The following is a 23,910-nucleotide window of genomic DNA, read 5'->3' as shown; positions in this document are numbered from 1 at the left end:
TAAGTGAAAGCTTGGAAGCAGCCTTAGCATTCGTAAGCAGGAGACTGGGTGGGTGGTCAGTGTATACAAGGCAGATCTGTAAAGCAATGACAGTGCATGAACTGCAGCGGTGATTGGCAAAGCTAATACACATTTTATTGGACCATGGCTGTGCTCCCTCATTCACAGGTTATCTCTGGCTGCTCTTGCAGTACAAAAGCAGAGGTGGGCAGTTGTGATAGAGACGATACAATCCACAAAGCCAGTTATGTACTGACTGGTTTTAAACAAAAAATTTGCCAGTCCCCTAAACTGAGCTACCTGTATTGATGTGGGTAAATTTCAGACCTAGTATTGTGAAAATAGCAAATTACAGAATAATGAATATAATGTAAAGTGGAAAACAGGCAAAATACGTCTTATTTCCAGGCGCTTCATATGTGTTAATGCATAAGAACCCTACCAGCCATTACATGATAGTGCAGGCTCCTGTTGTAGTGAAGGGGTGCAGGTAGGAGTAGAGAAATTATATAGAGAGCCTCAACTTTCTGTTACCAATTTAACAGATGTAAAACAAGTAAAGTGTTAGGATTTGAGATCTAACCGGATTAGGGTTGCTCAACTGTCTTTTTGAACATTTGAAATATTTTGTAATTTAAAATTTGAATGATTTGACCTCAGATGATGTGTTAATAACAGTCAATGAGATTTTAATAATGAAATTATTCTGAATATTTTTGTACCCTAGATTTTTAAAGCATTTTATATTAAATTCATGGAACCAGAAGACTTCATATTTTGCTTTAATTATGCCAGGAATATTTCAAAAAGCCCTTGTTCAAGGAACAGAGACATTTACAAAGAAATATTTGACCATGATGTGCTGTAAATGGTCTACTTTAATAAAATACCAAAGAAAGTGAGACTAGGAGTATGTGTTGTAAAAGGCAGTTATGCATGTTGGTTGCAGTCTCGGGTCTGCCTTGTTGGCTTTATAAACCTGTGTAGGTAGTTTAATCTTCTCCAGGTCCACCTTCCTCAAGTGTAACGTGAAGCACTTAGCTTCATGATCTGACAAACTCCTTCTTGGCCCTGATTCAGTGTTGTCTTGGCTGCTGTTCGAATTCACTGTTTCATTGAAAAAAGCATCTCCTAACAAAATCTGTGAGATGAAGGGACTTACAGAGGTGGATATAGAGTTAATAAACAGTGCCTAGCCAGTGTGATCACGTCCAGCCTGGTTTTCATGTCTCCACTCAGACTTCGTAGGTAGGTCCTTTTGATGGACCAGTTTCTTATTTGACTCACCCCCTTTTTTCTTTCTTCCTCCAGTTAATTTCTTCTCACCGACTCTTCAGCTTTAGGTTTGCTACTCTTGTTTTTCATTTAGACACTGCCTCCTCCGGGAAGCCTTCCTAGAATTACTTAGGCAAATGGGTAAATGGTGGAGCCTCTCGCTGCATTAGCAAGCCCTGCAAAAGAATAGGTTTTGTGAGGAAGATCAGAGTCTTTGATTTTTGTTCATGGAATCTGTCAGGTGTCAGCTGAACATTCAAGTACAGATGTAGAATGACATCTAAGTTGACAGTCCGGATTTGGGGCATCGGATTTTAAGTGGCAAGTAAAGCTGTAGTGTGTGAGATAGCCAAGGAGCAGAGTATGGATTGGAGAGGAGAGGTTAAACTGAAGCCAGAGAAAAACCACCATTGAACACACACAAGCAGGCTGTCACTCATGCATCTTGCTGCCGGCAGCTCTGAACCACTGGTGGTGCACGCGTGACTGTCCTGGCCTGGCCTGGCCTGGCTCGGTCCCATGAGGTGGTGCAGAGCTGGTGGGGATGTGTTCATGGAAAAGGGAGGACAGCGAGAGCAGGAAACACTAGGGAAGCATGAACTCATGGGAGCCAGGGGCATCACAGAATGAGGAGTGGAAAAAGTGTTTGCTGGATTTAATAAAAAAGTCACTGTGAGCCTGACAAACATTCTCAATGAATCGGTAAACAGGAAAACTAAGAACAGATTGAGAGGCGAACAGGAAACAGAAAACTTGAGTTGACTCTTTCCGGAAGCCTTGCTTTAAAGGGAGGGCAGGGGGAGGTTGTAGTTGTCTTTGAGAGACAAGTGTTTAATGCTAATGAAGGGAGTTTGGAAAGACAGAGTTAGAAGATACGGAAGCAGGGCAGTTAGTGAAGGAGCAGCTCTTTGTCCAGATGAGTGGATTTCCTTTAGCCATGAACATGCTGTAACAGAAAGAAATGAGGAAACAGGTTTGGGTGCCGCAGATTTGTAGATTGAGGCCAAGAAATTGAATGACTTCCAACTTCATAACTACCTTGTTGAAAGCAGAGGTAGCTACATACAAGTGAGGAGGGGTGGTAGGTAGGGTTTGTGGTAAGTGAAAAGGCTTAAAATAGTTGGTGGGCAGAAGAGGACTCTTGAATAAAATATTAAATATTAAAGAACAAAGTTAAGTTGGATACAAGAGCACAATGGTGTGCGATTTGGCGCATTCCCTCAAGCACCTCCACCTGCGGCCTAGATTAGAACCTTAGTATGGTGGTGACCAGAAGGGACAGAACTGGGACAGGAATGTTGAAGTTGGACGGGAGGAACCCTGGTTTCGGCAGACCACAGCTAAATCTGGCCCACTGCTTGCTTTTGTTTGCTTGCTTATTGACATTTTAAACCTTTGCATAAGGGCCTACATAGTATCTAGTTTGTGCTTCTCAGCCTACGGAGCCTAAAAATATTTAGTGTTTGGCCCTTTGGGAAAATTTTTCCTGACCTTTTATGTAGACTGAAATAAGATTTTAATGGAAGCAGGATGGGACTCTCAGATATGCAGAAAATAGAGAGGTTGAGGGCCTTCGGGTCTCATGAAGACCCACACATTAGGTGTATCAGAAGCAACCAAGTGCGAGACTGGGGAAGGGAAGGAACTTGTGAGCTTGTTTCAGCGCCGGGGGCTGAGTGGTCACCTGCTCTTACTTGGGACTTGGCAGTGGGGTGGGTTGGAGTCCAGGAACTGAGGGCCTCTGTGGAGACTCCAGTACCCCAGCACACACCATTCACATCTGCCCATTTGGGGTGGGAGAGGAGTCTGATACTCAGTTCCTAAGGGTGAGGGGAAGCCGACTGGAAGGGCAGTCTTTTTGTTTAAATGGGGATGACTGAACCCTGTAGGGATTGCTCAGTTGAAGGAAGGTGCCAGGGAGTGAAGTGGTTTGGTTACAGGTACACCATGGCTTCCCTGAGGCACAGAACTCGGGACACTGAACTGGAAACCAGTGGCTGGGCCTTCGGATTATCTTCCTGGTTATTCGTCTAGAGTGTGGCTTCCTGTTGGTACCCTAGGTCAGGGAGGGTGACCAACCTATGGCATATGTGCCACACCTGGCCGTGTTACCATTGAAAGCTCTAAAAGGCTTGCCGTGCCTGCTTTAGGTCATAAAGGCAGAACTGACATAATCAGAACGACTTTCTTTCATCAGTGGATGTTTCTTACAATAAACCAGCTAGATGCAGGGTGGTTGAAAAAGAGCTTCCTCATTGTCTTTGTAGTTCATATTCTCTGATAGTAAAAGTAGGGTATAACTTTCTCTTAAAACCTGAAAAAGAAAACCTGCTCAGCCACAGATGACTCTTCCCTAAAGTTTCCTTGCTTCCTGTGGCTCACAACCCCGGCACAGGCCTTTTCGGGGCCCACACTGATGGGTGGCAGCCTGGGCAGTGCTGTGGTCTGCATGTACCTCTCTGCTCTAGCCTGGATGTATCTGGGAAAGCGGCAGCTGCTCTTTTTTATATCTGTCTTATTTTGTCCTGATGGAGCACCAACATGAAACCTCAAGTCCTCAGTTGGCCAGAAAACCTAAGTGACACCTTTGCTTTTCTGTCCTTGGGCTTTGGCAGCAACACTTCCTATGGACTGAGCTCATGACAAGTATTTTTTGATTGAGTTGGAATCTTCCGTTTCTATAGTTGTATAACCTGTTCCTTTAGGCACAGCCTGATCTTAATGTATTGTTTTGTGTATGTGCTTGTTTTTTGAGTAGTTGATGGATTTACAGCTCAGCGACAGTAACTTCCGTCGACACATCCTGCTGCAGTATCTCATTTTATTCCAGTATCTCAAGGGGCAGGTCAAGTTCAAAAGGTAAGCGAACCAGGGCGGTAACGGGTCTTTAAACGGGTACAAGGGAAAGGACTTGGTCGTGGCGTTTTTCTTGCGTATTGGGCTCTTTTTCTGTATAAGGGTTCTATCCCTTCATTGCGTCTCTTACAGCAAACAGCCACTGGGAGCTTTCAGGTGTAGGATATTTATTTTGAGGACAAGGTGTTAAATACATCTCTGGGAGGTTCCAGGGCTCCCCTGAGTTTTTCGCCTTCTCTTGGTGGGTGGAGGTCCCCGCCCACACTGCCAGCGCCAGCACTCACCGACTCCTCCGGCCTCATTCGCAAGCCGAGCCTTGGAACGTCGGACCCAAAAGGGACGGAGGACCCCCCCTTCATCGCAAAGCCGAGCCTTGGAACGTCGGACCCAAAAGGGACGGAGGAAAGCCTGAAGCAGGGAGGAGTCCTGGAACCTCCTCAGGATCTCTGCCTTATCCATCCATCGCCTCTTGACCCATCACAGAGGTGCACGCTCGAGGCAGTGGCAGATGCACAAAGCAGCGAGCGGTTTCGGCCACGTAAAGGACCGACTCCTGCCTGCGGGCTCTGCGTGTGCTGTCCTCACTGGCTTCCGTGCCGCTCTTACAGTCGTCACGCCTTCTGTTTGGAAGGCTTAGCGTGGGGCACAGAAAGGGGGACCTGGGAGTCAGACTTGAGTTTGAGCTCAAGCTTTGTGGCCACGGTCTTCACCTTGTCCTCGTGGGTGCTGGGAGGGTTCCAGGAGGAACGAGTGAGGGCACGGTGCTGCCGCAGGTCCAGGGCCGGCTGCAGAGCCGCGGTGCCAGGGAGAACAGGTAATAGCAGCTGGTGATGCTGGGGTTTTCGCTTCTTACTCACTGTATTTTGAATGAGTTTTAAAGGAACACTGCATGTCTGCCTAAATGTCCATCGGTATAGGAATAGGTTACATCATCTCAGAGGTGCTCGGCTTGCATTAAGCTTATGAAACGTTTATCACTGTTCCTCATTAGATCAGTTAACTGCAGGTTTTATTCCTTCCATCCTCGTGCACTCATTCTCTTTAAGGATGATGTGCAAGACTTTTCTCTCATTTGTGACTGTTCTCAGTAATGTTTGACACTGTTTCCAGTAGGATTAAGTTATACTTTACATGCCTGGTATTTTCAAAATCACAAGTCAACTTTAAAATTAAATACACATTCCTTGTAACTCAGGTGTGTTTTAATTTTGTTCCCTAGTTCAAACTATGTTTTAACTGATGAACAGTCACTATGGATTGAAGACACTACAAAATCAGTTTATCAAGTAAGTCCAACCTGCAACAAACCTATGATTGAAAAAAATGGAAATTTAGAATTTTCTTTGTTTCAGCCCCAAATAGGAAAATAAGGATAAAGTTAAGCTCAGGTACAAGACCACAAACACTTCTTGGTTCTCTGCCTACAAACCACTCCTATGATGCAGAAAGTTGTTGAAAGCTTAGTGTATTCTTTCTAATCACAGCTACTATCTGAGAACCCCCCCGATGGAGAAAGATTTTCAAAGATGGTAGAGGTATGTGACTTACACTTCTGTGGTTTCTTAGCACCAAATATAATTTCAAAGAATTTCATTATGCAAATGTAATTTCTTTGTTTTTCAGCATATATTAAACACTGAAGAAAATTGGAACTCGTGGAAAAATGAAGGCTGCCCAAGTTTTGTGAAAGAAAGGTAAGTGTCTATTCATCACAAGAAATATGAGAAAGACATTTAAAAATATAATTAGTGGGCCGGGGATTTAGCTCAGTGATGCCACCGCCTGCCTTGCAAGCACAAGGACCCAGCTTTGATCCCTGGTACCAAATAATAATAATAATGATAGTTATATCACATGGATATATATATATATATGTGTGTGTATGGATGTATGTATTTTATATAAAAATGTAATTTAAACTATTAGTACAACAACCACTTCAATTTACTTTATATTTTTACTTAAAAATTCTTTTTTGGTCTCAGAATAGGTTGATCTATATTTACGACTAAAAATAATCTTGTGGGTGGGCTGGGGATTTAGCTCAGTGGTTCTGCTGCCTGCCTCACAAGTACAAGGTCCCAAATTCGATCCCCAGTACAAAAAAAAAAAAGCTAAAAAAAAATCTTGTCTCTCTACTTATAATTTGACCTATTTTGTGGCATTTTTGTTTTTTGTCTGATGAGTGCTTTACTGTAATATAAAGCTTTCATCTTTTTAGGAAGAAAAACAACCTTTTCCTGTTTTTTTTGGTTTTGTTTTGGTTTTAGTATTTTGTGGTGCTTGGGATCAAACCTAAGGCCTCACACATGCTTATCATACCTACCCTAAGCTAACCTTCCCCAGTCCTAAGTTTTCTTTCACCTTAAAGGTTCTTCCCTTTCTATTTGTATGCAATTCCAAAATGTGTGTGCTTTGTTCCTCACAGAACATCAGATTCCAAGCCTACACGAGTGGTGCGGAAAAGAATGGCCCCAGAGGACTTCCTTGGAAAAGGGCCCAGTAAGAAAATTCTGATGGGAAAGTAGGTCAACTTCTTTTCACGTGGGGTGGTCTGAGTTATTTTTATAGTTTGAAGATGTTACCTTAAGAACCCTCCAGTTTTCACATCCATAAAGAATATAAATTTGGGCTTGTTATGTATATATATGACTAACGCAAACCTGTTACATACCAAAAATTATAAAGGAGAAGAGTAAAACTCATACTATCACCAGCCAGAAATCCACTGTTTGTTTTTCTGTTCGGTTTTAAGGCATAGGAGGATGGTGTCTATAAAAACTGTGTCTGTTTTGTAGTGAGGAGTTAACAAGGCTTTGGAATCTGTGTCCTGATAATATGGAAGCCTGTAAATCAGAGACAAGGCAAGTTTAACATTTTTCAAATGCTATTTTTCTTGAATGTAGCTTCACTGCATAATGGAGTCTTTTCTCAGCTAAGATCAGAATTCCCAAGTCTCCCATGGTTGACTTTTGGCACATCAGAATGGGCCTTCCCACCATAAAATACCTAAAAATGCTAATAAAATAATTGTAGTGGCCATAAATAACAGGATCAACAAACCAAAAGATTTTAAGACCAAGAAAATAAACTACTAGCAGGATTCATAAAATTAATGCCTGTCAAATCTGAGACAGAGTCAACCCATAGAACAAAACTGCCACAGAAATAGTCTATTTCAGAAGTAGCAGCCTTAATGAGCTTAACTGATAACTGGAAGTACAGTTAAGAACAGCAGCAGCCAGTTTCATAGCAAACTCAGTGATTTTTAAATACCACAGTAATTGTAGGAATTGCAGAAAGAAATATTTTGTCTTTGCTGCTGGGTGCAGTCAAGATGGCACAGCCACCTTGAAAGGCATCTGTCACCCGGAAGTTAAGTGCACTCTGACTCATCCATTCCTCCCACACGTAGATGATCCCAGTGGTGTTTTCAAGACATGTGAAGTCATTCTAGTAATTCTTACACTTGTAGTGAAACAGAAAATACTCGTAAAACACTACCTTCACCCATATGCCACACATAATACTTCCATAGACCCGTGTGTATTGGCTGCAGTATAAAATGACTTTCCCAGCAGTGGGGACTGCAGTGGAAGTTTGAAGGCCATGGTGCCTAAAGAAATGGCCTCCCACAAGGAGACAGGCACAAAAATGATTAGCATTAAGGAAAAGCAAGAAAGCCTGTCAGTGGAACACCGGGAACTTGTGGCATGTTCATAAGATGGGATTCTGTATGCACAGCACCAGAAAATTAATGGGTGAAAACTAGTCTATCAAAAAAAGAAATTGCATAAGGATACAAGCAGGGTTCCGTTAACTGAAAAGATTCAGTGTGTGTGCGTGTATGCGTGTGTATGGATGCTCATGTACACACACAAGAATGACTGTACCAGGCCGGGCATGGTGGCGTACACCTGTAATCCCAGCACTCGGGAGGCTGAGGCAGGAGGATCCCTGTGAGTTTGAGACCAGCCTGGGCTACATAGTGAGTTCCAGGTCAGTCTCACACCATAGTGAGACCCTGTCTAAAAAAAAAAAAAAAAAAAAAAAAAAAAAAAGAATAAAAGAGTGACTGTACCAAACCCTGAAGAGCAGCAACCTTTGGGGAGAAAGAATGAAATCAGGAAGGGAGCACAGAGAGCTTCAGTCTTATTTGCAGTGCTTTAAAAATTGAGAACAGATGGCACAAGCCCAGCATATGGTAGCAGTAATGTTTGTTAACATGAGTCTTGAATGTTTAAAAAATATATTAAAACTAGCAAATGGTTCCAGAACATTTGTGAATGACAGTCCGCTCTGGCTGGTTATTACTGGGAATCTCATTTTGTGTTATGGCGTGTAGAAGAGTGATGTAAACTACCTTACAGGCCTGTGTATTGATTAGGAAGCTTTGTAATGTAATGAAATGTTATGCCATAAGGTTTGATGTTATTTCTCTGAGACAGGGTGTTGCTCTGAAGTCCAGATTGGCTTTGAATTCACTATGTAGCCCAGGCTAGCTTTGAACTCAAGGTGTTCCTCCTGGCTCAGCCTCCCAAGTGTGATGCTATTTCTTTAGCGACCCCATTTTTCTAGTTTTAGTCAGATACAGAACTTCTCATCTGATCCTTGGATCTCATTTGAGTCTGTATCAAAAATTTTTTTTAAATAAATCAAGATGGGCTAGGGATTTAGCTGAGTGATTCCGCCACCTGCCTCGCAAGCACAAGGACCCGAGTTTGATCCCTGGCACCCAAAAAATTAATTAATTAAAATTAAATCAAGACTTAATTAAAAACCATGGTACCAGGTGATGACCCAAAACAAAAGCTAAAAGCAGTTTTACTATGGTGTACTAATCGTTTTTGGTTTAAGTTTAATAAAAGTTTGTTAGTGGATGGGGACATAAAGTAAAAATAACTTTTTTGCTAGTGAAATTCAAAAGCTGTTAACACCCTGGCCAAGGGCCAGGGATTTATCTCAGTGGTACGTGCCTTTCTTGCAAGCACAAGGTCCTGAATTCGATCCCTGGTGCTGGAAAAAAACAAAACTCTGGCCACCCTTGGAATAGCAGCTTACTCACACATAGTGTAAAGTCTGTTAAACACAATATAAGTAAATAATATTGTATGGTTATCAGACATGAGTTTAGTTTCAGGTCTTTTCTGTCTCCTTAAAAATAAGAGATCTTAAATTTCATTCCTAACTGTAACTGATGTATGAGCACTGTTAGAATCTTTTAGTGCTACCACTGTGTGAGTATTAGAAATATATATACATATCTAGTCCTGTTGGGTGTAGTGACATGTCTATAATCCCAGCACTGAAAGGCTGAGGCAGGAGGATTGCGATGAGTTTGAGGCCAGCTTAGACTACATAATAGGAAGAAGAAAAGGAAAAACAGAAATATGTGGTCCTCACTGTTACTGTGTAATACCCAGGGAGTACATGCCAACGTTGGAGGAATTCTTTGAAGAAGCCATTGAACAAGCAGACCCTGAAAACATGGTTGAAAATGAATATAAGTAAGTAATGTTTCTCATGAGCAAATTTTAATTTCCTCCACATCTTTTCTTAGGCATTTATATATCAGAGCCTAATAAGGAGGGCAGTCAGCAGACTGCTTTTCTTCATTGGGATTTTACTCTCTTCACGTTGCTGCACGCTGCAGCTTCCAAGGTTACTCCTACTATCGAGCAGGATCTGGATCCTCCATGTTTCAAACCAGTAGGAAAACTCGTCCCCCCAACTCCATACCCACTGCCACCTGCCCGTTCCCTCCACACAGCCCTCTGCTCAGCGCACTGCGGCACTTCCCACCTGTCACCTCTCGTCGTGAAGAAGCCATCGAGCAAGCTGACCAGAAACATCCCTTTTCACCTGTGCACTGCCCACCCCTCCTCAGGTTCCAGTGACTCTTCGCATCCTCAAAACTGCATCCTCCAACCTGTTGTCTTTTCACCTGCTGCCACCCCACCTCCGTCTCCACTGTCCACTCACATATGAAAGGAACTTTAGGACTTGTGTCAGCCTTTTCGTCTAGAATTTTCTGGCTGACGTGACGCAGGCTGTTTTAAATAGGTATCCAAGGTTCCCATTTCCAGCACAGAGCCCCAGCCCTTCGTTAAGTGACATTGCCCATTTTCATAGGTTTACTCCGGGGATTAAATAAGGGTTCGCTTTGAACCATGAATGGTATAGTTAGCACTCAGGATTCTTGAGCACTGAGACCCTGTGATAAGTTTGTACAGTTGCTCTGACCTCGTAACTTCATGTAACTACAGTTCTCCATGCAGCTGATCTTTAAATGTGCATGGCTGGGTGTGGCGGTACATGGCGCGTCTGTAATCTCAACATCCAGGAGGCTGAGGCAGGAGGGCTTCCGTGACTGTAAGGCCATACTGGGGGCTATTGAGTTCAAGGTCAGCCTGAACTACACAGCCAAAAAATAATACACCGAAAAATAAAGCCCAAGTCGAGTCTCTAGCATGACATACTAGAGGGTGCCTGTATTTCCGGACCTTCCTAGGCCTCCCTGCTATGGCTCCTGTCACTCTAGCCCCTCTGTCTCTCACACAGCAGTCTCCCTCTTCCCCTCCAAGGCCTTCCCTTTGGAGCTTTGCACACGTTGAACCCCTGGCTTGACCTCCCCACATACCCAGCCACAGGTGCTGCTTCCCTGCACTCCTGTAGTGTTCGCTCCATGGTACTTCCCATTCCGAAACCCTGGTCTCCTGGCTTTCTCATGCCTGCTGCGTCTGTAATGGCTGATGCTCTGAGCTTGCCAGCACTTCGACACACTGTCGGGTACCAAGGCCCTGCCTCAGAATGTCTCCCAGTTAGGGGACTCTTGACGTCCATCCTCAGTAAAGGCAAGGGAAAGAAAGTCACTGTGGACCCAGTGTTGTCCTGCTTGAGGATTCAGGAGTGCTTCTGCTCAGTAAGACTGCTGCTCATCTCTGGAGAAAAAAAACACCTGGAACTTCAAAACTATGAAAAACTGAATGGATTAAACAGATGTCAGTGGGGAAGGCAACGCCTCGTAGTAGTTCCTAACCTGGAAGAGTCTGTCTGCACTGTTGAGGGCAGTTTCTCAGGTTTGCAGCACTACAGGCATCTGGAGCTGTGTGTGACACAAACCACCCAGGCAGCTCGTCTGTGAACTTGAGAGCGGGGGCGGGGACTTCCAAAAGTTGAAAATGAAGTCAGCTTTTCCTCTAAGTTTTTCTGCACCTTTGCCTGCTATCTTTAGAATTTCTGAGAGGTTTTGTTTTCTGATCCCCATCCCCATGTCCTGTCCAAGACTATGCTCCACTGGAACCAGTTCTTGATTCTTTTCTTGGCTTTGCTGCTTACTGTGTTGGCTACTGGGTATTTCCTTCAGTGTCCCCCCCACCCCCCGTACCAGGGACTGAACTCAGGACCTTGCGCTTGCGGGTGCAGGTGGTGGCACCACCGAGCTAAATCCCCAGCCTGAGCCATTTTTAATTTACTGAGGCCGGTATCAAGTGAATTAAAGTTTAGGTGTTTATTGTATAAACAGAAAACAAAATACAAGTTGAGTATTCCTTATCCAAAATGCTTCAGATTTCAGAGTCTTGGGGGATATGATATTTGCACAGGCTTTTCCAGTTGAGGCACTCAAAAAGCTTCAGGTTTTGGTGCACTTCAGACTTTTGGATTAGGGATCTTCAGTGTGTATTCAGCTGTACCATCAAAACCCAAGTGTTGAATATATATTCTGAACCTAACATCCGTAGGTGACAAGTGTGGCTGTCAAGTCACTGAGCTTAGGTACATGATTCAAGTGACAGGTGGATGAGTCCTGTCCTAAACACTGCATCTGTCCATGCGCTGACTTGTTAAAGTTAAATAAAATGTATGTAAACTTTGAGAATGTGTTGGCCATGCCTGAGCCTGCTCTTTAGAGTTTACAAATCAGTTGATTTCTGCTCTCTGCCCATGGATACACAATGAGCGGTCCTTTAGGGTTAGAATGAGAAAATGCTTTGGGCAATGCCCATGGGGTATAAAATTGTGGCAGAATCATATTAAGTAGAAGGGAATACAGGAATAGAAAATGAAAAGTACTGTCATTGTTTTTATAGAGCTGTGAACAATTCAAATTATGGCTGGAGAGCCCTGAGACTGTTGGCAAGGAGAAGCCCACATTTCTTCCAGCCGACCAACCAGCAGTTTAAAAGCTTGCCAGAGTATCTTGAAAACATGGTAATAAAGTTAGCCAAGGAACTACCAGTAAGTAACAGCATTTTTTCAAAGCCCTTATTTGACAGTATCCTCTTTAAAGTTGCCATTGCTCCATTTGAACAAAGACTGAATTTAGTTTATCATGTTTTTAAAAATGACCTACAGGGTCAGGGATCTGGTTCAGTGGTTCCACCACTGCCTCACAAGTGCAGGGCCCAAGTCCAGTCCCCAGTACCCCCGCTCCAAATTACCTACAAACCATTTCTTAGAGGGGGAAAATGTGTTGATTATATGTACATTAACCAGACTAGTAAGTTAATCATCATCTTTGTAGCAAATAATCTAAGTTCATAATACTTGGGTAAACTACTCCCTCTCTGAAACTTAAGGCATGAAGTTTTCCAGTTTGGCATTGTATCACCTTCTACCGAAGACTTGGGCTGTGTTCCTACTGTCTTTTCTTATATTGTAACACTAGCGCTGATGTGCCTGCCTAATGGGTACTGTGCTTCTCACCAGCTCCCTGATGCCCCCTAGCGGGGTTGGGGGGTGCTAATTTATGGCTCTCCCTCCAGGCCTCCTTGATTCAGACTTTCCCAGCTCCGCCTCTTACCTGGCATTCACAGTTACGCTCGGGCAGGGCAGGGCAGGGCAGGGCCTTGGTGCAGCACTGGGGGTCACAGTGGGTCTTATCTAAGCAAAGCACCTGCAGCTGACCTTACTTCAGAAACACATCCTTTTCAGCATTCTTCTTTCTCATCTCTAGCCTCCTTCTGAAGAAATAAAAACAGGTGAGGATGAAGATGAGGAAGATAATGATGCTTTACTGAAGGAAAATGAAAGTAAGAATTGAATTTTCTTGGCTGTTTTACAAAATTGGAAAAGATTGGGGTTCTGTGTTGAGAGGTACGTTAATTTGGCCTACTTCTCAACTTCTGTTTTATCTCCGCTCTGCTTCTGACTTACATACTATCAAAATACATTTTATACAATAAAATTTGGAAGGAATGGTGCTGTATAAGGGGAAGGAAGGTACTTACATTTTAAAGCAAAATGTCATTCCTCTCTCCATTGGGAATTGGTGGGGAACAGTTGATTTCAGGGAAAGTCTTCACAGTTACAAGACAGGTAACAGCTTTACCTTTGATTATCAATCTGATCATGATTTGAAGAGAGGTTTTCAACCCACATATAACATAGAACTGTTTTAAAGCACAACTTCAGAAAGGTGATGACGAACTCAGCAGCCCAAGCTTTCTACCTCTGCTGTACACTGGGATTGTAAGTCACTGAACTTGGCGCGTGATCTGTATTGTTTGCTAGGTCCTGATGTTCGGCGGGATAAACCTGTGACTGGGGAACAGATAGAAATATTTGCCAACAAGTTGGGTGAACAGTGGAAGATTCTGGCTCCTCACTTGGAAATGAAAGACTCAGAAATCCGGCAGATTGAATGTGACAGTGAAGACATGAAGATGAGAGCAAGGCAGCTGCTGGTGGCCTGGCAGGACCAAGAGGGCATCCACGCGACACCTGATAATCTGATCAGCGCACTGAACAAGTCGGGGTTAAGCGACCTTGCAGAGAGTCTAACTAATGACAATGAGACCAGCAGTTAGCTTACATCTTTTTTCTTTTTTATTAAAACTGTGATAAGATTTTGTTACCAAGCAGCATTTGATAAGAGGTCCACTGGTTTTGGTAAACAATAAACATTTTTATAACAGTTGTACAGTTGGCTGTTGCTCCAAGAACAACGAACACACATTGGCTCAAACCTCAGAGATGGGGGGATGGGCATGGAAAACAGCCAAAGGGAAGTGACCTCCAGATCATGAATTAGCTTCGTAAGCACACGTACAGGAAAATACGCTGTTAGGGGTGTTATGGTTCTGCATGCTGTTAGTAGCTATAAAATGTAGCTCTTCTGAAATCAAAGTGACACTGAAACCTCATTCATACTTTAAAGCTGCTGTGCCCCATGTGTTTTTTGAGACAAGGTTTCACTCTAATTCAGAGCAGCCTTGCACTCACTGTGTAGCCCAGGCTGGCCTTGAACTCACAGAGATCCTCCTGCCCCAGCCTCCTGAGTGCTGGGATTACAGGCGTGGCCCAGGCACAGCTCTGCTCCCATGTTTTTGTAAAGCTTTATTGGCACCTAGTGTGCTCATTCCCAGGTGTCCCTGGCACTGTTGCAGTACCACAGCAGAGTAGGGGCTGGGGTTGCAAAGCCTAAGATATTTACTATCTGGCCCATTACAAGGAAAAAAAAAAACCTGCTGGCGCCCAACTTTAAACGAAACAAGCCTAAAATCTCACTTTTAGCCTTATAAAAATCATATGACCCATAAGTAACCCCTGGGATTACTGTGAAGTTGGAATGCAATGTGGAAACTACCTGTGCTCAGCAAAGCACCATGCTGAGTGCCTGGCTGAAGACGGTGCCCCCGCCGTTCCCCTCACAGCAGCAGCATGCTAGGTGGCCACCACTGCTCAGGCCTCATGTCCAGCTCAGGCAGGGCTGTGCAAGGGACCCTGTCAGCACAGCGAGTAAGGCACATTCAGAACAGAGACCCTCTTTCTTTTGGCTCCTCCCTTCTCAGACCTTAAATGAAGGCTGAATTCTAAAATAGCCCTGTTAGTTAAAAAAACTGGTATAAATCCAATTGTTAAGAATATCTTTGGAATAATACTTTAAGCCAAGTGAAGCGAAATCAAGCCTTTTAATGACAAGGAAATAATTTTTAAATATTCTAGTACATTCTATGCAAGGGCTTCACACAGTGTGTCTCTAACCTACCTCATCTGCTCTGGTAGCATCAGCATCCAGCAGGTGAGAAAATACATTTCTTCTAAAACTGTCTAGCCAGATGAGACAATGAGCTTAAAAAGACTACTACACAGTCATTACAATTCTTAGGGTTTCATCCTCCCCTGTGGAGGAGAGGGTTTCGATGAAGTTATATGTGCAGGTTAGTATCTCTGAAATACTACTTGATTCCTTACTGTTGGATGCCATCACGTTACTCAGATCAGAGGGAAGTGGCCGTTGTCCCTTGCGGCTCTCAAAACACACAAAGGGGAGATGTCACGATAATCCCTAAACTTCATTGTAAGTCAATCAAACTGGCTAAAACTCTACTCTTTATCCTTTCTTGACCAATCAGGACTCCTAGGACAAAGATGAGTAATTAAAATATTAAAATGTGAGAAACCAATCATATTCAATTACCTCAGTCTTGGTGCTTCCTACCATCAATTAAAAACCACTGATACTAAATTTTGACATGGACCTTAAGACTTTGGCAATTTCCAGACAGTAACTGCTACCATCACTGCATTCAGCATCCAGAAAAACCCACCACTTCCTATTTTTGTTGAAATTGGATGTGGGCAGACAGTAACGCTGGGCATCTTTAGAAACTAGAGTACCAGACATTCCCGAATTTTCAACCAAGCTCCAACACTCAAGAGACAGACCTGTCAAAAGCTCTTAACCCCTCTTTTTCTTTAAATTAAATGTCCTCACTTTCTAAAGGTACGCAGTTTGTCAACTTTTTTTAAGGGTTGATTACCATAAACCACTGTAAGGTAAATGTACAGACCATACTACATCAGAGAGACACGATAATAAATGTATAATCAAATGTACTATTATTGATCACAATTTATTTAAAAGTCATGAAGAGCCAGCAATAGGCTGGACAAATACTTGATTGCACCCATGTTTCATGGGAGTGGACAGCAGCACTGAGTTACACACTGAGAGCAACATTTCCTTTTCCGCCTTCTTGGAAAAATGATTGTTAGATAAGGCAAAAGGATGGGCAGCCACTGAATGGTGACATGGACCATGCAAGAACAAACAACGGGGAACAGATGTGCAATAAACATCACTGCTGACTCTTGTGCCAAAAGGCAAGGAGAAAAAATTACCACAGGAGGTAATGGTTGAAAGACATTTCAACTAAGAATTTTTAAAAATTAATGCAAGAAATGAGCTCTTACTGTCTTCCAGCCACCTTTACAGAGAACAGCGTATGTAATCCAAAGGTAATATTCTTTCCATAATTTTTAGGGTGATGTACAAAGCGGTCTGCTTTTGTCCTCTCCTGTTCCACACAAGAGGAAACAGACAAGACCACCTAAACATCTTCCTCTAAAGCTCTGGGTTATAGAAGTGATCAACAAGTAACATTTATTTCACACCTAAGCATAAATAGCTAAGTAGATCACTGCTCACTTTCCTCTTCCATGATTTCCACTCTGCGGGGCCCATACAATAGAACATAAGCGATGTGCCAGTCTCCGCCGCCAGAAAGCCGCAAGATATCTTCTGGGGTCACGATGCTGACCTTATCGTCGTCAAACTTGATCCATTCATCTAAATAACAGAAGGGGAAAACATTACACCCAAGTCCGAGTTCCACCACAGAGGCTCGGACTGAAGTGGCACCAGCTCAAGGCCACCTCGGAGCTTCCGCACGTACAGCAAGGCCGGCCCCTCCCCTGCACCCGCCTCGGGGTCCAGAGGCCCTGCGGCATGTGACAGTAACAAGACTCAATGCAGAATCCGAATCTAGCTATAATCTAGAAAAAACAAAGACATAAAAATGTAAAATGGTACCATTTCTCCCTAGTTTTGTTTGGGAAAATGTCACTTTTAACTGTCATTTAGATTAATGAGTAATGGGTTTTATTACTTTTTTTTTTTTTTTTTTTTTTTTTTTTAAATAATTCAAATGGTGTTGTTTTTTTTTTTGTTTTTTTTTTTTTTTTTTTTTAAATACTAGAGATGGAACTCAGGACCTTGCGCTTGGGAGGCAGGTGCGGTGCTGCTGAGCTAAATCCCCGGTCCTAGTACTATGAATTTTAAATGAATTCAGCTGGGAGTGGTGATGTACTCCTGTAAATCCCAGCACCCTGGGAGGCCAAGGCAGGAAGATTACAAATTCGAGGTCAGCCTGGGCTACACAGTTCAAGGCAAGCCTGGAACATAACACAATTCTGTATGGAGGGAGTGTCTCTCAGCTTTATATGCTAATATTGGAAATATTTAGAGATATAAACCTCATTAAAGCTGCAAAGTCTTTGTTATTAAGAATGGCCACACACAGCAGCAGATGCCAGTACATGAGGCAGGAGGATTGCCAAGAGTTTAAGGCCAGCCTGGACTACATAGGAGACCGTCTCAAAAGACAAGACAAAACAAAAACACCTCCACAGAGCTATAAAATCTTTAACAAAACAGTACTGAAGAGTTGATGAAACAACAGATGTTTACCTTGTTTCCTTTTCACCCAAGATACATAATGGCCTGAAGAACTAGACCTTCCCTGGTGCGTTAGCACTGCTTGTAAGTCATAGTATCCACAGTTATTGGAGCCAATATCTAAAAAGAAGCAAGCAAACCCATTAACATCAGGTGTGAACATACATGTGCCTAGGTGACAAGAATAACTCAGGTCTGCATGAAAGTAGTGAGTACTTTACTTGCAGCCAGGAAGATGTTACTGTCACAGCTAAGACCACAAATGATGTTTTAAAAAGTATGCCATCCACAGCTCTACACTTAAAGGAGGGACTTTTATTCTGTCACATTAAGGCAAATTATTCTCAAGCAGCCTCAATAAACAGATAACAGGGCTGGGGAGTTAGGTCAGTGGTTCCACCACCTGCCATACAATCTCAAGGTTCTGAGTTCAATCCCGGGTACCAAAAAAATTTTTAAAATGAATAAACAGATAACAGTAACAAGACAAGTAAAACACATGCATACATATTTAAAAAAAAAAAAATGAAAGCTGGGCATGGTGGCGCACGCCTGTAATCCCAGCACTCGGGAGGCTGAGGCAGGAGGATCGTTGTGAGTCCGAGACCAGCCTGGGCTACACAGTGAGTTCCAGGTCAGTCTCAAGTACACATAGTGAGACCCTGTCTCAAAAAACAAAAAAACAAATGAAAATTGCACTTACCATCAGCAAATGAAAAAGGTTCATATTTAATTTCTTTCTGGGGACTACTCTTCTTGTCACTCTGAGGGGAAAAAGTATTTAATTTTAAATCATGACATCGGGAATAAAATTTGTATTCTTGCTAATTGTTCAGTTTCACAAATACAGTGCAAAGCACTGAGGCAAAATAATGACCTACCATAGGAGGGACTCAAATAATACAACAGTTCAAATTCAAGCATAAAGCCAGGGCCTGCCTACTCTAACCGCGTAACCACCTTCAAAGGGTACAGCAAAAGACACCTGCATGTTAGGATCAATGTGAAGCCACTGACAGAGGAGGTAACAGGGAATCTAGCCGCGCAGTTCTGTAATTTTACCAATATACTATCAAACCATATTAACGGGTGGGGAAGTACCTCAATTAAAGAAACTAAGTCAAATAACTACAATTTATATAAACTGCTGCTAAGCCATGGCCGTCTTTCACTTTTTTTGAGGTTTCCCTACCCAGTTCAGGTTGACTTTAAACTCACTATGTAGCCCAGGCTGGCCTTGAACTCATGATGCTCCTCCTCCCTCGGCCTCCTGAGAGCAGCGATGATAGGCGTGTGCTACCATGCCTGGTCCATTTGTGCTTTAGTTCACATGTACTGATGTATTTAGCAAAGATAAATGTATAAAGAGGTCTGATTACACAGACAAGGACCTTTAGTAGGAATGTACTACCTCAACTCACTTCAGTGTATATATCTCCTCCAGACATGGGTGCCAGCTTCCTGAAAACTATAATGGGAATGCAGACAGTGCCAGCAGTTTAAAGATACTGGGGTGGTAAGAAGTCAAGGGCCTCCCTAAAGCAAAGAGTAAGCAGGTCAACTATTTCTTTTTTATATAATGCAATACCTAGAGTAACCACTAAAAAAGCAGTAATACATCACAGATAAAACACAATTCTAAAAATGTATAAGTAACCCGAAAGACAAAAAACAAAAACAGAATAACAGCAAAAAGAAACAGATTGAAATGGTAATATATCAATAATAGCATTAAACGTTAGGTGGTCTAAACATACCAACAGAATTCATATATAACAATTTAAATCATGTGTGTTCTACAGTGGCATCCAACTAGAATCAAAACAGGTAATAGAGAAAAATTATTTAAACATTTCTAAATAATGCATGGTCTAAAAGGAGGTACCTGGTATAAGAGGGGGTCTCAGGAGATTTTAAAAATACAAGAAGCAATTAATTGAAAATATACTGAAATTTGTGGGACACAGCAAAACCACTGCTGAATGAGTTTATAGTATTAAGTGGACAGGCTGGACAAGAAGGGAAATCTGAAATTAATAATCTAATATACAAAAATGGCTGAGGGAAAAGCTCACTTGTCTAAGTGCACATAAAGCCCTAGGTCCCATTCCCAGGACCACCAAAAACTGAAAAATAAAAAGTAAAGCAGAAAAAGAACCCAATAAAACCAAAGCAAGCAGAAGAAAGTAAGAGTCAAAAATAAAATTAAGAAAATAGATAAAAACCAACAGAATAGAGCCAGCATCTTAAAAAGATAAATTTAGCAATCTCAAGCAAGCAGGAAAATAAAAGGATATAAATTACGAATACTAGGAATGAAAGGAAGAAGATCACCACAGACCCTTGGGGCACCAGAAGGACAATGAAAGGGAACAAGTCTACAGATAATGAAATTAGTTCTGCAAAAACAAGAACTACCAATACTCAACATGAAATACATCTAGTCAGAAATAAATCATGTGAACAATCCAGTTAATACGAAATTGAATTTGTAATTTAATATATACCAATTCTTCACAACCTGTTTCAAAATAAGAACAGGGAAAAAGCTAATAAATGAATCCAGCAAAATTCAAGATAAATCAACAAATAAAAACCAGCCAGCCGGGGATTTAGCTCATTGGTTCTGCCGCCTGTCTCAAAAGGTGTCTCACAAGTTCCATCCCTGGTACCCAGAAGAAAAGACCAAAAACCAGCCATATTTCTACACATTAGCCAGGCATATCAGACAATGTAATGAAAGCAATGCCAGTACAAAAACACCAAAAAAAAAATAAAACTGTTAGGAACAAATTTAACCAAAGTAGTATAAGACTTGTAAAGTGAAACCTATGAAACAATGTTGAAAAAACTTAAAGACCTGACCAAAAACACATCAACTGGGCCAGAGATTTGGCTCAGTAGTTCTGCCACAAGGGCCCAAGTTCAATTCCTTGTACCAAAAAAAAAAAAAAAAAAAAAAAAAAAAATCAATTATCAAGTTTATTGAAAATAATACCATTATGATGCCAACACTCTCGAAGTGATCCATGCACTCAATACAATTCCTACAAAAACTCCAAATGCTTTTTTTGGTGTGTTTTCTTATAAAATGGATAAATAACTGATCCTAAAAACACATGTGGAAATCGAGAGACTCAAATAAAGCAACTACACCAATCTTCCAAGTGAAGAACCAAGTTGGGATGTATAATTCCAATCCTCCTCAGAAAATCAGGAAGACAAGACCTTGAGGTACTGGCATAAAACAGACGTATGACAATGGGATGAAACTGAGAGCCAGTTCTCCACACAGGTGCCAACACTTCGGTCTCAAAACCTCATCTTTTAATGTTTTTTAGAATATGAGATAAATGAATACTCACATGTAAAAGAATACAGTAATACCTCAGTTCATGAACATTTCTGTTTGCAAGCAATTCAGTGTATAAACAAAACCATGCAGCCAAATTTTGCTTCTGTTCTCAAACTCCACATGGGATGACAAACACAACCACAGCGATTTTCCCCACACGTACACAAATGTAGCGTCTCCAACATCCTAAAACAAATTCAGTTCACAAACCAGGGTACCACCTATAAAACTGAACATCATCACATCATATAACCCAGAATATACCAAAATACCTAAATGAAAGAATTAAAATTGCAAAATAAGGAAACCTAAATATAAAATCTTCACAGTCTTAGCCTAGGAAATAGTTTTTTTAGTTGTTTTTTGGTTTTTTGAGACAGGGTCTCACTACGTAGTTGAGACTGATCTGGAACTCACTATGTAGCCCAGGCTGGTCTCAAACTCACAGCGATCCTTCTGCCTCAGCCTCCCAAGTGCTACGATTACTGGCATTTGCCACCATGTCTGGTGGAAATAGTTTTTATTTTGGGGATTTTTGTTTTTTTGCGGTACTGGGGATTGAACTCTGAGCCTTGCACTTGTGAGGTAGGCAGAGCATCACTGAGCTAAAGCCCCAACCCTATTTTTTTTGGTTTTTTGAGCCAGGGTCTCACTGTATTTCAAGCTGGCCTGGAATGTGCAATGATCCTCCTGCCTCAGCCTGTTAGATCTGACACCAAAGGCACAAGTGACCAAACTAGAAAGAGATTTGATTTCATCAAAAATTAAAAATCTTTAGATCCTATGATAAAAGGAAGAAAAACAAGCTACAGCCTAGAAGAAAATACATGCAACCCTCATGTCAAAGAACTAGCATCTAGGGCCAAGGATTTAGCTCAGTGGTTCCGCTGCCTGCTTTGCAAGCACAAGGACCCAATCCCCAGTACCCAAAACAAATAAACAAACAAAAAACCCAAACAAACAAAAACTAGCATCAAGTAGAAAACTCAAAACTGAGAAGAGTAAAACCACAAATAGTCCAATTAGAAAACTAGCAAAAGACACATTTCAGCAAAGATCCTCTTAGCTACACAGATGGTAAACACATGAAGACATGAGCGACCTCATTAGCTACTAGGGAAATGCAAAGAAAGTAAGAGATGTGGCCACAAACCTGTCCTCTGGCTCACAGGAAAACAGTGACAACACCAAAAGCCGGAGGCAATACAGACTGCTGATGGAAGGAAGTAGCAGCAAAGCATCTGGCTGCTCTTCAAAACCTGAGCATGTAACTCCCAAGCAACCAGTCAAATGCATCCTGGGCACTTACTCCAGGGAATAAAATTTATGTTTACATTAACCTCTGTACATGAATGTTTATCCCAGCTTTATTCTTTATAGACAACCTAAAGTCACCCCAGACGCCCCTCAATCGGTGAGATTAAGCAAACTGGTGCCCACACCAGGAAATACTGTGTGGTGATGAAAAGGAAGGAACTATAGTTCTATACACAGCGATGTGCATGAAACTGCAGAGAACTACGCTGACTGAGAAAAGTCAATCCCAAAAGGGTTACCTTCAAATACGGAAGGGCTCTGATTTTACTACAAAATTTTCTTGAAAGGACAATTAAAGAAACAGAGAAACAGGTTAGTAGCTGCTAGGAACTAAGGAGAGCAGACAGAAGGAAAGAGTCCATGGCTACAAAGGGCACCTGAAGGCCTGTGCTGCTGATGGAAATGCGCTGCACACGTGTCATTGTGTGCGCTGCCACCGTGAGTGTCCGGGCAGGAGGGCACCAGTGAAGGGAGGCAGGCGGAAAGGACTGCGATCTCTCTATTATTCCTTGTAACTGCATGTGATTCTGAAAGTATCTCAAAGTTTAATTTTTTAAAAAGTACTTTTAGCTTCACACACCTGCAATCCCAGCTACCCAGGAGGTTGAGGCAGAAGGATTATGAGTTCAAGGACAGTCTGGCAAACGGTGAAAAAAGTGCTTTGAACAAGCATACAGATGTGATAATCTGCAGATTTTAATTTTAAAATTTGGTTACCAGAAAATTTTTCACTCTGAAGAAAAAATTCAACATATAATCCAGTCTACCTTAACTGAACCTGAAATAATACAATTTATAAAATATAAAGTTGCTACAGTTCTAATTTTAGCATTCCCAGGCATACTCACAGCACCCACGAAAAGATGTTACCTACCACAACACACATGAGCAAACCAATATTCTGTACCTGATTTTACCTAAAAAAGTCTATGCCTTACAAGGAAAATATTAACATGCACTGAAAATGCTAGGAATTTACACAAAGTTCTTTCAGGACATATATATAAAAGGAATACAAACAGCAGATTATAGGGGGAAAGAAAATACTAAGCTGCTTACATAATAAAAACTACCATAGGTAGAGTTTTCTCTTATGCTATAGTTAAGTTTTACATCTAAAACTTTAAAGGCTTAAGGCACTATGTATATAGAATGTATAATTGAAAGGGGCTCATCCACTTCACTAACAAAAAAAAACGACTGAGCACTGATTAGTTATACTAGAAAGTTAGCAATAAGAACCTACTGTATTTGGCTGCTGATTCACTTTTTTATCTTCTATATCCTTGAATTTTGATCGAAAAGAGACCATTTTCTCTTGAAGTTCAGGTGTACAAAGTTCATAAACATCCAACATAAGGGGAAATTTAACATCCTACAAATATACCATAAAGAAAAAAAAATGTGAAGACACATACTGTTTGGAAAGACACATTTTCAAAGTCATGCATTCATCAAATAAAGTTGAAAAAATCTGTGAAGATCATGTGGAAGACTGTGGTACACTGAAAACCTCTTAAGAGTTATTCTCAGCTGGGCATGGTGGTACATGCCTGTAATCCCAGCACTTGGGAGGCTGAGGCAGGAGGATCGCTATGAGTTTGCGACCAACCTGGGTTACAGTGAGTTCCAGGGCAGTCTGAAC

The 23,910-nt window shown here is 41.9% G+C and overlaps 2 protein-coding genes across 2 annotated transcripts in view; one reads left to right on the top strand and one right to left on the bottom strand.

Annotated features, from left to right (window-relative positions):
* Thoc1 (THO complex 1) overlaps nt 1–14,050 on the top strand; it is a gene marked incomplete at its 5' end in the record, with an annotated part of 40,874 nt that extends 26,824 nt beyond the window's left edge. The window contains 10 exons of the mRNA XM_033757415.1: nt 4,034–4,134; nt 5,351–5,417; nt 5,616–5,666; nt 5,755–5,825; nt 6,560–6,655; nt 6,930–6,995; nt 9,555–9,638; nt 12,222–12,369; nt 13,088–13,163; nt 13,645–14,050. Of these exons, the coding sequence (XP_033613306.1) occupies nt 4,034–4,134; nt 5,351–5,417; nt 5,616–5,666; nt 5,755–5,825; nt 6,560–6,655; nt 6,930–6,995; nt 9,555–9,638; nt 12,222–12,369; nt 13,088–13,163; nt 13,645–13,940 (1,056 nt within the window). The remainder of the gene's footprint in view (nt 1–4,033; nt 4,135–5,350; nt 5,418–5,615; nt 5,667–5,754; nt 5,826–6,559; nt 6,656–6,929; nt 6,996–9,554; nt 9,639–12,221; nt 12,370–13,087; nt 13,164–13,644) is intronic.
* Nucleotides 14,051–14,365: 315 nt separating this feature from the next.
* Usp14 (ubiquitin specific peptidase 14) overlaps nt 14,366–23,910 on the bottom strand; it is a 32,985-nt gene continuing 23,440 nt past the window's right edge. The window contains exons 12-15 of the mRNA XM_019209694.2: nt 23,512–23,640; nt 18,297–18,357; nt 17,606–17,713; nt 14,366–16,705 (exon numbers count right to left, since the gene is read on the bottom strand). Coding sequence (XP_019065239.2) covers nt 16,554–16,705; nt 17,606–17,713; nt 18,297–18,357; nt 23,512–23,640 — 450 coding nt within the window. The 3' untranslated portion in view covers nt 14,366–16,553. The remainder of the gene's footprint in view (nt 16,706–17,605; nt 17,714–18,296; nt 18,358–23,511; nt 23,641–23,910) is intronic.

This window comes from Fukomys damarensis, unplaced genomic scaffold (assembly GCF_012274545.1).
Source record: "Fukomys damarensis isolate Sample0158 unplaced genomic scaffold, DMR_v1.0_HiC HiC_scaffold_30, whole genome shotgun sequence".
NCBI classification, from domain to species: domain Eukaryota; kingdom Metazoa; phylum Chordata; class Mammalia; order Rodentia; family Bathyergidae; genus Fukomys; species Fukomys damarensis.
Note: the sequence above shows the minus strand (reverse complement) of the source record. Positions and strands in the feature narration are given on the sequence as shown.